General features: G+C 30.6%; 1 protein-coding gene across 1 annotated transcript in view; it reads left to right on the top strand.

The window, feature by feature from the left end:
• Window positions 1–15168, top strand: part of LOC117104334 (unconventional myosin-XVIIIa-like) — a 111529-nt gene that overhangs the window by 63364 nt on the left and 32997 nt on the right. Inside the window, exons 33-37 of the mRNA XM_033245151.1 lie at window positions 387–470; window positions 2887–2993; window positions 3459–3462; window positions 7807–7992; window positions 8762–8895. Coding sequence (XP_033101042.1) covers window positions 387–470; window positions 2887–2993; window positions 3459–3462; window positions 7807–7992; window positions 8762–8895 — 515 coding nt within the window. The remainder of the gene's footprint in view (window positions 1–386; window positions 471–2886; window positions 2994–3458; window positions 3463–7806; window positions 7993–8761; window positions 8896–15168) is intronic.

The following is a 15168-nucleotide window of genomic DNA, read 5'->3' as shown; positions in this document are numbered from 1 at the left end:
AGGCTGTAATCAGCGGCGCCCCTGCATTACCGCTTAAGCACTTGACTTGCACAAAAGGCCCAAGCACTGCAACATCTGGAAATCTGAGTCAGTCAGTCAGTCAGCAGTCTTTTTTACAGGCCTAGGATTACTGCCAGCGATCACTTACTTTATGTATTTCATTGGTAAATAGTAACCATTGAACTAAAATATATTGTTAAGATTTCAAATTTATTAATTTATAATCATCACATGGGCATTCTGGGTTCCTTGTTAAATATAATACATTTTTTGCCATATGCTATAAAAAAAAATTTTTTGTTTACATTTAATAACATAACACAGGTAGTAAAAAATTATGTACCAAGAAAAATATACATTTAAATATACTGTTAATCAAATTACAGGCATCCAGTGACCATGCTAGAATGTCGGAGCATCTACAACAGATAACGGAGCTTACGGAGCAGAAACAGCAGCTGGACGAGAAGGTAATAGAGATCTTTTGATTTGTTTGACGACACAGCGCTAGAACAGAATCACTCATGCGTGACCGTCCTGCTTGGCATTCTACATTTTCTGCTTACATAGATTTGGCCAAGTTACGTTCCAGAATCCAGAATGTAGATGACTTTTAGTGACGTCATTACGTTCTACGTCCTATTGTCGTCCTGCAATCGAAAGTTCCCTGATAACAGTTCCACACAAACAAATTCATTCTCTATTTTTTTTTCCCAAGTTAGAATTCAAAAAATATAAATGTAATGAAATAATCAGCAAAGATTTAATGAACAGGGAGAGCTGTAACTTGGGGGTGGGGGTCAGTGTGCTAGTCTAAAAAAAGACTGACTCTGGCAAAACCTTACTATACATTTTGTCAGCAAATCAAATTGCCATTTGAAACAATTTAAACTTTTTACTGTTTTGAAGAACAGTACTACCAAATATCAACTTAATATTGAATTACTGAAACTTTTAAAGCTATTTCTCAAATCCAACTTTGCTGATATCCAATTAACTAAGTAAGATAAGATAAATTAAAATTTATTGTCATAATGTAAACTTGAAATTATTTGGCTTGCAAAAGTATTAGAATATCAATTACTCAACTATTTCTTATCAAATATACATATTTACAAAGATTTTTGCATGCTTTATGATACAAAAAAATCCAATCTTAAATATTTCTGATAAGCTTCAGGTTTTGCCACATTTATCATGACTGTAAAGAACTTCATTCCCTAAAACATTTTTATAAAACTATATAACAGGGGCGGATCCAGGATGTTTGAAACAGGGTGAGGGGGGGCACAACTTTGATATAGGCTTCATGTAATAGAATTATACAAATAGCTAAGTATCCAATAAAGGTATGATTCGTGTTCAGTATATGCTGTTATGAAATTGTGTAACATTTAGTATTTTGTATATTTTTTGCTGTTAAAATAAGAGATGGCAGTGGCAAAACCGGGGAGGGGGGTGGTGGTGTGTTTTCCCTACAGGTCCCATTACCCCATCCCTCTAGACTGTTGTACTAATCTTATTCAATTTAGTTGAGTTGTTAGTTTTACCAGTGGCCTTCCCTGGGGTTTGTCATACAGTAGTTTAGGAGCATGCTTGAGCACCACCTACATTCTAATAAGAATGATCATCATTTAGCTAATGCCATTAATTCCCCTAAGGATGGCTAGCCAATTGACTACTGACTTTTTATAGTTGATAAGTGAATTTCTCATTTCATTGGGCAACAGAGCATTGTGAAAATGGTGATGCTGCTTACCTCCATATTAGTTCATTCTAAAATATATATAATAAAATTTTGCCCATTATATGGTTTTATAATCTCACAGAATATTGATCATAGCCTTTCAACAAAAGAAATTGAATCTGTTTTATACCCACAGGCTTTTGTGGTACAACTGTGTGACTGTATGTTAAACTCATGTAGGCCTATATAAATGTATTTATGATTGTTTTTAATCTTTTAAATTGCTATGTATTATTGTTTTGATACAGTATTTATAATTTCGTATGAAATGTACATTTGTGTTTTCATATGAGCGATTGTGCCTCTATAAGTTTCCTTGAGGATAAATAAATTCTGAATTTGAATTGGATGACCCTTCTTTTGACACTGAAAAGTCATATGCTTAATTCCTACTGGATGCACTTTTTTATACAAATAATAAGCAACTTTTAGTTTTTCAAAAAAACATGTGTTTTAAACGGTGATGTTTTTCTCCCAGCAGAAACGGGTCAAAAAACAAAAACCATGGTTAGGATTGTGTTCTAAAAACACACGTTTTAACACGCATTCGTTAAAGGTTTTGTGTTCAGAAAACAAGAAAGAAATAAACAAACCGGATGACATGCTTGAGGCTTTACCATAATTACCATGCATTCGTTAAAGGGTTTGCGTTCAGAAAACATGTGTTTTGTGGTACACTTTTCAGCTGCAACGCAATACCGTGTTAGTCGTGACCCATCGGTGACCCAAATTGACCTCTTTGTTGGTTTGATCGCTCATCCGTGGGAGCTAAGAAAGAAATAAACCAACAGGATGATATGCTTGAGGCTTTACCATAATTTTTTCTTACTTTTGCGGTGTGTTGTTTACTTCTTTCGCAGCATGCGCTGTAGCTCGCAGGAAGCAAGGTCAACTTCAACTTCATTTGGTGTTCGTCATTATAAGCGCCGCCCACCTGCCAATGCTTACATTACCGTATTTTTATTAGTTGCATTTTTCACTAGAAACGTGTTCCGAAGGATTTTATCTGTTTAAAAAAAAGCATGTGTTTTTGGTATTATTCAGCAGAAACACGCCCTTAATGTGCTTGATGCTGTCAAATCATTTGTCACTGTACTTAAGCTCTGTTTCTATCATTTATCTATTTAACCTTATTTTAGGTCACTGAACTCACTAATAAGATGGAGTACATGGGACAGACAATGGTTGAGAAGAATCAAGTTACTAGGTTAGAAGCAAGAGTGCATTTGGAGGATGGAAAAGAGCTGTCTCTTATACACATCTAGATGTGTATAAGAGACTATATTAGTAGTTAAGTGGAAACATATCCATCATCAGTACCAGCATCATTAATTATTATCAACATTAAAAATTAAACATTTATTTAAACGTTTAAAGTAACTAATTTAACAACGCCAAGTAATACGTGCTTACAAACCAGGAATTACCACAGTCAAGCTGATGTATTCATGCATGCTATAAACACAATGGCCCAAGCATGTTGTTGTGGCAGGTGGCGGCGAACGATGAGGGTGTGGAAGATTTTTGGTAGATTGCGGCCTGGGTACTCTATACTGTGACATATGTTTATTTTAAAGCAGCCGTAAAATTAATGATTAACTTATACTATTATTATAATATACCATATGTTTTAATGTTGCCGTTTTTACGAAATAAACTTCAATATACAAATAAATTAAATATTGTTAGCAATTTGTTTTACCTGCTTCAGATTTGTACGAACTATAAACATTATGTCATTAATAAAGAGAGCAAACACATGTTAAGCTCAATGGTGGCGTTGAAGGGAAAAATGCTTTTTTTAGGGCAAACTCTTGCTAGATAGTTAAATAGGTAGGTCTAGAACTTGATCAACGTTAGGCCTAGTCAGGTGAGCTTTTGTTCTGTAGCTGTTGTTTGATGTAGTTTTGATGATAGATAATCCCTTTTAGCTGTAGTTAGGGCATAAGTTAGAGAGACACTAAAAAATGCAAATTGCCGAGGTGAGTGCAATTTACGTCGGCAATTTTTTGCTGAGGACTTATCGTCCCAATTTCGAGGGCTGAAACAGTATATTTTTACTGAAAATAAAGATATATAAATGTATTTTCATTGCTTGCATTACAACTGCATTTCGACTCCACATGGAATGGTTCCTTTTGTTTTTGCCCTACCTATAGTATATGCCATCACTCATGATTTGGTCATGGAGACTCCCAATTTCACGACAGAAAATTCTGATTTATGAAGTAAAATATAATATGTAATTTGTTGTTTTTTGTCATCATCATCCAAAATAGGCCTGATAGGAGCATGTGTATACTGCATAAACTAGGTCAAAATTACTCTAAACATGGTCCATTGTCGGACAGGGTGCTAACAGCCATTGGTCAACTGTCAAAATGTCTACCACAGCTTGAACTGAAATGAACCTTAACACATCCCAAGCGCAGTATACTCAAAAATAATTCTCAAATCTGTATGCTTAAACAGATCTATTGTTCAGCAATAAAATTGCGCGATGAAAATCCAAATTACTGAGACATCAGACAGCTGCTTTAGAATTGTGCTGGCATGTTGAACATATGCTTGATCAGATCATGAGAATACAGTTGAAAGAATTACTGACATTAATGAGTTTATTTATGAAAGTTATACAAATTGCAAATGATTATTTTTGTTTGTGTTGTTGTAATTGTTTTTATTTAAATTTAGCATTCATAGAAAAATCAAAAAGCAAGCACCTGCGTAAACTTAAACATTTGATAGTGCATAAATTTGTCAAGAAATATTAATATAATTTTTAATGTCCTTGATAATAGCATTTGCAGATGATCTTTGATATGGCTTGGTACATCTGAGTGCTAGCTAATGATGGGTAGCGATATTATGGATATTAGTTAGTCTGTTTCATGAATACTTACTTGGATGAAGAGCAATATTATCGATGTATTCTGTAATACATCATAAAATCATTTTTATTTATCAACATGCTTAATGATCATTCCATTTTTGTGATAGGGGTGTGAAAATCAAACCTAAACTGAATAAAACCCAGTTAACATGGCAACCAATGAAAATCCAGAGCCACAACATACATTTTTAAATCAATGTAATGGGAAAATCTCTAAATATTTACATCTTACATGTAATAGAATAATTTATTTGTATAATAATTTATATAGATTTCATTTTCAAGGACACAGTGAATATTAAAAAATCTATTGTAATTAAGTCTTTGAATGTCACCAGTCATCCAGCTTTTGTGTATTTCAGACACTCTGAAGTATTAAAACTCTGCCATAGTAGAATATTGCTGTTTACTAAAGCTTGTCAAACATACCACACTTGATTAATGGTCATTCCAATCTGCCTCCCCTGCTGCATTCAATGATCTCCCTATTCACATTTCACAAACTATTATTGTTACACCCAGATTACACCCATCCAGTATACACTTACATAATAATATAATTTGCAATAAGTCAGACAGACTTCGCCTCCCATATTTAAAAATCCAATTCCTAACTCATTTCTCCCTTCGGCCATTTTCCAATTAAACCAGAATTTCCTCAGCTAGCAATATTTTAATGCCGTAATAATGTGTTGAATTGAATGAATTTATGAATAAAGAAAATCCTTGAGTAGAGTGAAATAAATATTTAAAAAAACAGCTCACACTTAAATGTGAAATAAGATTCAAGGATAAGTCATAAAGCAGTTGGGTAGATTTCAATATCTTGGAAGTGAAATAACTTGAGATGCTACGTCTGAGACGGAATAAAGGAAAAAAAGTAGCATAGTAAAATCTGCTTTGAAAAAGAAGAGAATTATATTAATACCTAAAAAGAATAAAAGATTAAGGCTGCTCCGATGCTATGGCTAATACATTTGTATGAGTACAATACTTAAGCCATTAAGCTTCGTTCACATCGAATCCAAACCAAAATGCGCTAAACACCAGCATCCCTATGCTTGGATACTGGTTTGATTTTCTGATCAGTTTGGTAGGCTTTCCATTCACTAAATTTGGATTCGATGTGAATGCACCTTTAAAGTCAGGCTCCGGAGGAAGAAAAAAATTGCATAACCACGCTATTTTTTCACCATTTTCCCCCAGTTTTTATATATTCAAAAATCCGTATCTCTTTAACCGTTCCCGAGTTTTCCGTCAAATAAGCTTTTTGTGTCTTAGAAAAAATCAGTTGTACAACATATTAAAAATTTGTTTCCCTCTGAAGCCTGACTTCAATGAATGAAAGAAAGGGTAGGAGAAGCATATATTTGGTTTATGCATTTGGAGGATGGAAAAGAGTGCTTGGGCAAAAAGAGTGACAAATTCAGAGGTGTTAAATAGAGTTGGAAATAAGATGTAGCAGATGTGCTCAATTTATTATCGCCAAATGAGTTGGTTTTATTTTTTTTTCCCAATGCTATGAGAAGGTTTTAAGAATTAACTAAGAAGCTGTAAATGAGCAATAGGCAGAAGGAGAAAATTTATGTCGCTAGTTTAAGTAATGGATTTCCTACTTTTCCAAGTGGTACATTACAGTACAGAGGAGCCCTAGAGGCTTGGAAAGACTTATCAGCTGAGGTCTTCTGGATCAGACGCTGCTGCTACTGATCATGAAATCTGTGTATAATATTAAGTTGTAATTATACATGTCTGACTTTATGGATCATGATGAATAAATGGTGTAGCTGCGTGCTAAGATTTGTCATTTCTTATATTGACTTATGTAGTAAGTCTGTAACCAAATATATAATTTATATTATTATTATTCATTATATGTGTTGTTAGCATTAAAGTTATCAATATTTAATGTAAACTTTCTTATTGGTTCAATCATAAAAGAATAATCAAATATTATTTATAAGTTATTTATTATCATTATATAAGTTATTTATTATATTTTATTAGTCATTCATTATCATTGTAATATATATACAATCATAATTATTTATTATATCATTATTTATTATTATTTATTCTATCACTTAAAAATATCTAATATATCTAAAAAGTATCAAATACTTGTAAGTTATTTATTATCATTATTTAAGTTCTTTATTATCATTTATTAGTTATTCATTATCATTGTAATACATACAATCATAATTATTTATTATGATATCATTATTTATTATTATTTATTCTATCATTTAGAAATATCTCCTTTTAAAATTGGTTTAATTTGCCCAAGGAAGTATTTGTTGGTTATATTAGCTGGTTTCATCGATCAATAATGATAATGTTGTACTTGAAGCTCTTATCTTGCTTTCTGTCTTCCATATATTTGTTATCATTGCTGATATCCTGACTTTAATTTTGATGTAAAAAGAAATAAGTTATAAAATATAATGTCATAGATTGATTGGTTAATTTTCAAACAAAAATATTATCTTTAAATAATTTCAGTTTGTAAATATATTTTTTTTAATCATAAAATCTGAAAAAAACATTTTAAAAATTCTATTAAATCATATAATTCTGCATTTGATAGTCTAATAATGTATCATCCTCTTACAAACCGATTAAATTAGTTTTGGTTTCATTGATTTCCAGGTTTCTACTACAAATACTGTATATACCTTTTAAGAGTCTGTACAAAGATTTTAGAAACAATATTATTTGTAATATAATATGCAAAATACGTGATAATTATATTGCCTGAATAAACAGAAATTCTTTCCCACTGGCAATACAGAGCATAAAGACGGTCAAATACAAAATTATGAATTTGGATTAGTAATACCCAGTATTAACATTTACTTATCTAACATTGACATTGTTATATACATTAGGAAAAAAGGAATTTGCCATAAGCTTATTGATTTTATATTTTTATAAAGATCAGGAATTAATATTATTTGTTCATCTTCATTTGATTAGGAAAATAATTATTCATTCCAGTTTTCAATTGAAAACTAAAAATTTAAATATACAAAATTCACATATTAAATAATTGTATTCTTGCAAGTTTGTTAGCTATAACATGGCGATATAAAAGTGATATTTTTATACGTCCATGGCTCAATGCAGACAGTATAGAAAAATTCTTTATGGTTATTGATTGCAGGGTCATATGGAACGTCTTAAAGAAAGCCTAGAAGCAATAGCATTGGAGAAGGACCAACTGAAACAAAGAGACCATAGGGCACAGGAGTCCATGAAGAAAGTACAAAAAGAACTAAGAGATTTAAGAGAACAATATTCTGTACTCCAACGAAAAGAGGTCGATGCAAGTAAAAAGAAACATGAATTTGTAAGTTCAGTGCCAAACATGCATTTTTTGTAAAAAAGTATCATCATATTACAATAAATATAATTCAGTTCAATTTTGATTTATTCAAGTCACATTCACATTAACATTATATGATTACAATAGTAAAAAACAATGTGTAACATATATGAAAATAAAATATTAATAACGTTAATAATAATGTTAGTGATTTTCATTCCTTTTATACTGTATTTGACTATAGTGCTAATAATAATAATTTGTAGCATTCTTATTTGGGATATATTCTAATTTTACTAAATTAAAGCAAGAAACCATTAAGTAATCAAATAAAAAATAACTTACAATCAAATTTATTAACAAGACAAGATGTTGTATACAAGTAACCGTTTCTTTTCCCTGGTTTCAGTTTTTCTCTGGAATACCCTGCCTTTTGACATCGCAAACAACTTCTATAAATGCTTTTAAAGCCCTCTTTTAATTAACCTCTTTAAACAAAATCTTTGACTTATTTTGATTGTACTCATATTAAGAGTAAATTATTATTGTTATTATTATTATTATTATTATTTAAATTTACATTGTGACAGCATCAAATTCAGATTTCATATTTTGTCATAAAGCACGCCATGATATTCTTTTACAATATAATCTATTATATATATAACATGAAATCATTATACAATACACAATAAATTCACGAAATGTATCAACTGTCTTCCATAACTTCATCTCCCTTCAGAAAATAATCAGTTTCATCATTGATTTAGTAATGCATATTGTTGAATTTTAGGAGGTTGATGTGCAGAACCTTGAGGAGACAAACGAACAATTACAATCTGATCTAAAATTAGCGTTCAAAAGAATCAAGGATCTACAAAATGCCCTGGAGGATGAGATAGGAACAGATAGTGATATTGATGATAGGTATGTGTTTACCCAATGAAAAAAAAAAAACATGTTTTTTTCATTTACAGACGCTTAAAAAATACTCAAATTTAACTGATGCAATTGTGCCTTAAAGATGTACGTGCTTTATCTGTACACACATATATGTATGTATATATATGTATGTATATATATATATATATATATATATATGTATATACATATATATATATATATGTATGTATGTATATATATGTATGTATTATTATTATTATTGTGATTATTATTTCATTATTACTTTTTATATCAGGTTTTTTTTATATCAGATTTATATCTATTTTTATTATTTCCATTATACACCAATTTTATATAGACCCTTTGTCTCATTTTAATTACTGTTCTCTCAGATTCTCAGTATTACAGTTGACTTCCTTATTATTGTTTATTTTGCATTGTTGTTTGTCACAAGCAATTTTACCGCCAGTCATTTTTAATGCTTCCTACTGTTTATTAGTTTATCACTTCTCATTTACTAATTGCTGGCCTTTTATCTTACGACTTATCTTGGTTATTCACTTGATACTTTTAGTTTGATTTGTTCTGTAATTCTCATTCATACGTGTTAACGCTGAAGAAGGATGCAGGCGTGTCCGAAGTATTCGTTTGCAATAAATTTTCTCTATTATGTCAACGTATGCTATCGCTTCATTTTCGTATTTACTTTTATTTATATGTATGTATATATATATATATATATTCAGTGGGAATTTTGCCTCACTAGACAGAATACACACTGAAATTTATGCATGAAGCACAGCTTTTTGTATGCAAGATTAAAAGCTGAGCAGAATTTTGTTCTTTATTAATTTGGTAAACTATTTCTTCATTCATTTTGTAACCAACTACTATATTTAGTCTGTAACTTACTTATTGTTGCACCTATTCAATCATTCATTTTGTAGGTAATTTTTCCATTAATTCCAATATTAAAATTTAATTCCTTCAATTACTCTGTATGCTATCTTTTCATTCATTTGTATAACTATTCAATGTAAACTATTCCTTCATTCATTTTGTAACTACTATAATTAGTCAGTAAGTTACTTAATGCTGTACCTATTCAATCATTCAATTTGTAGGTAATTTTTCCATTAACTCCACTATAACTTATTTAATTCCTTCAATTACTCTGTATGTTATCTCTTTATTCATTTATATAACTATTCAATAGTTTATTCATTCAATTAATACAGAGGAAGTAAATAATTTTCTTTTTTTGCTCATATAGTTTGTCTATTCCATTAGGTGGATGCTTTTGCTCCTTTCTCTTTTGGCAAAACGTTTTTAACTTGTTAGCTTAAATATAATTGTTTATTGGATACCTGATATCTTGATCTTGGAAATTCATTTCATTATTCTGAATTTTAAATGGGAAAACAATCAAGATTTTGGGAATAATATTCCAATTGGGAATAATTAATTTCAGTGATAATCCCAGGAAATTGCATAAGTATGAATGACCTAGTTTCAGACTTGACTTTGAATTTGTTTAATGGGAGTAAGTCTAAGTGTTCTTCTCTAGGTACTTGATTTATTTTTATTTAGACCAATAAAACTGTAAAATAAAATATTTAAATCACATTCTTATTCGCTGGCCTCAACTGAGCTTTGACTGAATTATAGGATCAGACGAGTAGGAATGTATATTTCTTTAGACGTATGTTAATGCATAAAGGATCAATAATAGTTTATGAAATTTTTGATTCTAATTTTATTTCAGTATATAAAGTTAAATAGCAAAAAAAGCTAAATTGTATTCATTGTGGTTGAATACTTGCTATCTTTAACAGTATTTTCTACTACTGATTAATAGTACTTAACCACATTTGAATAATTTTAGTAGGCCCACTTACTACATTTTATTCATTCATTCATTCATTCAATCAATAAATCGATCAATCAATTATTCATTCAATTATTCTTTCTTTCTTTCTTTCTTTCTTATCGTGTCGTGTCAAAGTGCTAAGAAACTATACAGCCCAAGAACACAAGGAAAGGATAACTCATAAATTCATTTATTAGAGAAACATCTAGTCCTCAGCATTTAAAAATATTTTTTTTTTGTTTTTATCTTAACTGCCCACATATCTTGTGATAAAAGTATTAATTTTATCCTCAGAATTAACTACATATAAAAGCATTTACAAATTCAATTACTGAACTGCTTCCATTGCCACAATGTGATGTCAATTACTTTTTATCTCAAGAGGTTTTTTTTTTATTTACCAATAAAATATTAATAATTATTTGTACATTCCTCTTTGCTTAGATGCTTTGGTTAAACTATTTTGCTAAATAAACAATAAGATTTTACTTTTATTGTTTTCCCACTCTCTCTCTCTTTCGAAATATAGTTTGCTAAGCAAGATATAAAAAGTCATGTTTAAAGGTATTAATAGTTGTAAATCCCTGTCCAGTCTATCAAATTTTATTCGACAAATGCATGTGACATGCCTATATATGGTCATGATTACATCACATCATGACCATATATAGGCACATCATGACCAAATATGGGCACACAACAGTTTTTTTTTTCAAATCAAATTTGATTATGTGGACAGGCCTTGACTCTTAAGTATACACATGAGTCATAGATTAATAAATTGAAAAACTGGAATGTTAATGAATTTACATTTTAATTACTTGTTCATATTCATAAAATTTAAGTGCTTAATAAATTTTGAGTACTCACTAAAATTTGTTAAGTACTCTACCTTTGAGTATATTTATTGATTGCCTTTGACCCAATACATTCATTATTTGCCTAGCTGTGTTTGGACTTGGTGAACCTACCCAGTTTTTCTACTTTTGATTTATGAAGTGTATGCAGCCTTAGCGACTATTGTGTCGTAAATTACTGCTTCTTCAAAATCCCTAAAGTTACCAATACATGCTTTATCCTATACGGAATTCGTGTATATTCTTGATCGATAAATATTTATTCAAAGTGTTTCAGCTGGCTATGTGTATCAGAATACAATAGTTTCCACTATCTTCTTTCTCCTATGAGATATAAATTAGAATCACCACCATCATTGCATCATCATTAAGGTTATTCATCTTATATGGCGATATTATGGGGGAATATTTCTATCCCCCTCCCTCATCCCTCAACTAAAAAGCTCTTCCTTGGGGGATTCCTCCTCCACATGAAATTTGCTGAGCAAAGAAAACACTCAGATCACCATATTTTCCCAACTAGTACCCCTCGCTTAATTGTCAGCCCCATCCCACTTCATCTTTGGGTCCTACTCAGACACCCTTCCATGTCAATACTCTTAGAGAGGCCACTACATATCACCCACCGCTATCATGAATGTTATCATCATCAACACTATCAACATCTTTATCCTCATCATTATGAAAACCATATTCACCAGAAAGGCTGCCCTTACTCTCCCATTTGTAAGGCAGATTACAGCTAGCAACTATTAAAGTGTACCATATTCTTTACCATCATACTTCAGTTCTATTATTGTAGTATCCCAGTTACCATTTTTAGTGTTTATTATAGCAGTCTTCATTCAATATTTAGCCATGTACTGAGATTCATGTAGTTACCGGTCCAGTAACTAACAAGGGAAACTGATGCTGGAGAGCTCAGAATTTCTGACTATAAGGAATGGGGTATTAAAGACTGTTCAATATGATTTCTAAGTTCTCTAGATGCATATTTATTTTAATGCAGTTTAATATTATTTATTTAGTCCTTAAAAGTTCACTTCTTATCACACAATATTTTTATTAAATTACCGGCTTTTATTTTTAAGCACATTGAGGCTTTAGCAGAATGCGCTATATAAAGGTTAAATTATTATTATTATTATTATTATTATTATTATTATTGTTGTTATTATTATTATAACCTACCTTAAGGGGAAATTAGACAACAGAGAAAGTAGAGAACAATTAAAAATACAACGTTGAGGGGAAAATAATATGACGTTAAGGGGAAAATAACACAAAAGATATTCCCCTTAAGTCCGACTTAGCGCATGATTTTATTATTATTATTATTATTATTATTGTTATTATTATGTCACATTGTCTGTTTTTCCTCTAAAAATGGCACCTTATACCAGATACCAGAGACATTGGTTTGTGCCAGTCTGCCACTGACTACTACAGCCACTGTTGATATTTAATTTTTCCCTGCCTTGCTATACAATACACTTATGTGAAGCTACTCATTTTTCACTATTTTTGCTAAAATACATATAAACTACAATCTTGCTACATTATTATCATTATTATTATTTAAAACTAGAAATATTCCCAGCTTTTCTATTTACAAGACATTTTTTCTAAAACAAAATCTACGTAATTTCCATGAAATTTCTTTGAAATATGATATGAAATATCATAAATTCCTTCCTCTGGAATCTTTGGAATGTTGAAATGATAATTTCATGTATTATACTTTAGAGGTTTATCATCACTGACTATTAATGTTTATACAAATGCATCCCTTACTCTGTGTTCATGGGGCATAATACTTGCCTACAGGAATGATATAATTACTGCTAATTTCTATGAATATATTATTTGATTATCAATAATGATTATAATAATATTATCGATAAGTCAGTGTAATATATTCATAGAAACTTGTTTTTTATCGATAATTAAATAATAATAATATCCTTGTAATATGTTTTTTAATAACTTTTATAAGTATTTCAGATGATACTTTTCTTTAAACACTTTCTTAGGAAGCAGTGCTAGTTTCTAGAATATAACCTGTATAAAAAAAAGTTCAAATTAAATTATTGCGCATTGTGGATTGGGGATAATTCACGTTTCACATACTCAGCCCTCAGGGAAGCTTACTGTAATGATGCAGCTAGCAATCATGTACTATCAAGTCCAGGGTTGAGATAAATATCAATCTCATCTTAGAGAATTGCTCAAGTTTAAAAAAAAGATAAAATCTTAAAGCAAACAAAATCAGCTCATTGTTCAAACAATTTTAGCATTGTCATAGCTAAAAATCCATCTTAGACAATTATTTAATCGACGCATACAATTTTTTGGAGTCGCTAATTTTCAGGTTAAGTTGGGAAAAAATTAATGTGTGCATATTCAATATGGCTACAACTGCTCACACATGTATTTGCCTTTTTTTGATCTGTGAAATACGGCATTAGAGTATGTCAAAGGCTTATGCAATTTTTTACTGATACATTTTTGGAGATGTTTAATGCGTGGAATAACTGTTTCTGAGCACCTATTTCCATCCTCAAAATTGTTTTGGTCAGTATGATTGTAATAACTTCTGATAAAATATCTTCATATGAAACCATCCGCATCTTAATATGGTATAACCGGATGTTTTTGTTAGTATGGTTGATAAATGTGACTTTGCAAAATCAAGAATTTATGATGATTTTTGTTTTTGCTAAGCAAGTCCACCCTTGGGTACCAATTTATATGCCTTTTCTGGGATTTATTAATGTCATTTAAGAACTAAGGGGAAAAAAATCATATATCAAACATTCTTAGTGTGTATCAGTGAAAGAGAGGCAGCAGAGTACTGTATCACAGTTAAGTAATTTCTTTTTGGTGAGAAAACATTTTAGTGATGTTTAATTTGTGAAATATATACATATTTCATACATATCTTAAGTCATGAGGTGATATATTGCATTTAAAATTATTCAAAACTAGAAGGAACGGTTATTCTGCATATCTCTGTGAAATTTACTTTTCACAGGAGTAGGCTTGTTTTAACCCTGGAAGTTGCAAAAATTGAGAATGCGAAACTAAACTCTATTCCATTGAAAATTTAATGGTCATTTTTATTATTTTAACTAACACACATTTTAACCAACACACCCCCATACCCCCACTAATGGGGTGGAGGTATGGGTGTGTGTTGGCCTACGCACTTATGTTTACTGTCAAAATGTAGGCTTAATTTTGCATACACTTCATACTGAATAAAACATTGTGTGTGTTAGTTGTGTTGCACTCTCGCTATTGTTTATTCATTGGCATTAGCACTTTGCGGCTGTCAAAATGTGTATGAATAAATATCAACATGTGTCTTCTTTTTCTGTTAGTGTTGATGTGAGGTGTTATTGATTAATGTGTATATCGGTTTTTATGTTATATTATCATATTTGCACTAATTAGTAGTCGTTCTTTCTCTTGGGCTTCTGTCTTTCTTTGGAATGCTCTGCCTATTACAATCCGACAGGCAACTTCCATTGATGATTTTAAGGCAGCTTTAAAAACTCACCTTTTTAG

The sequence above is a fragment of the Anneissia japonica genome, unplaced genomic scaffold (genome assembly GCF_011630105.1).
Source record: "Anneissia japonica isolate Jap-2015-1 unplaced genomic scaffold, ASM1163010v1 scaffold4536_len1192065_cov207, whole genome shotgun sequence".
Taxonomy (NCBI): Eukaryota; Metazoa; Echinodermata; class Crinoidea; order Comatulida; family Comatulidae; genus Anneissia; species Anneissia japonica.
Note: the sequence above shows the minus strand (reverse complement) of the source record. Positions and strands in the feature narration are given on the sequence as shown.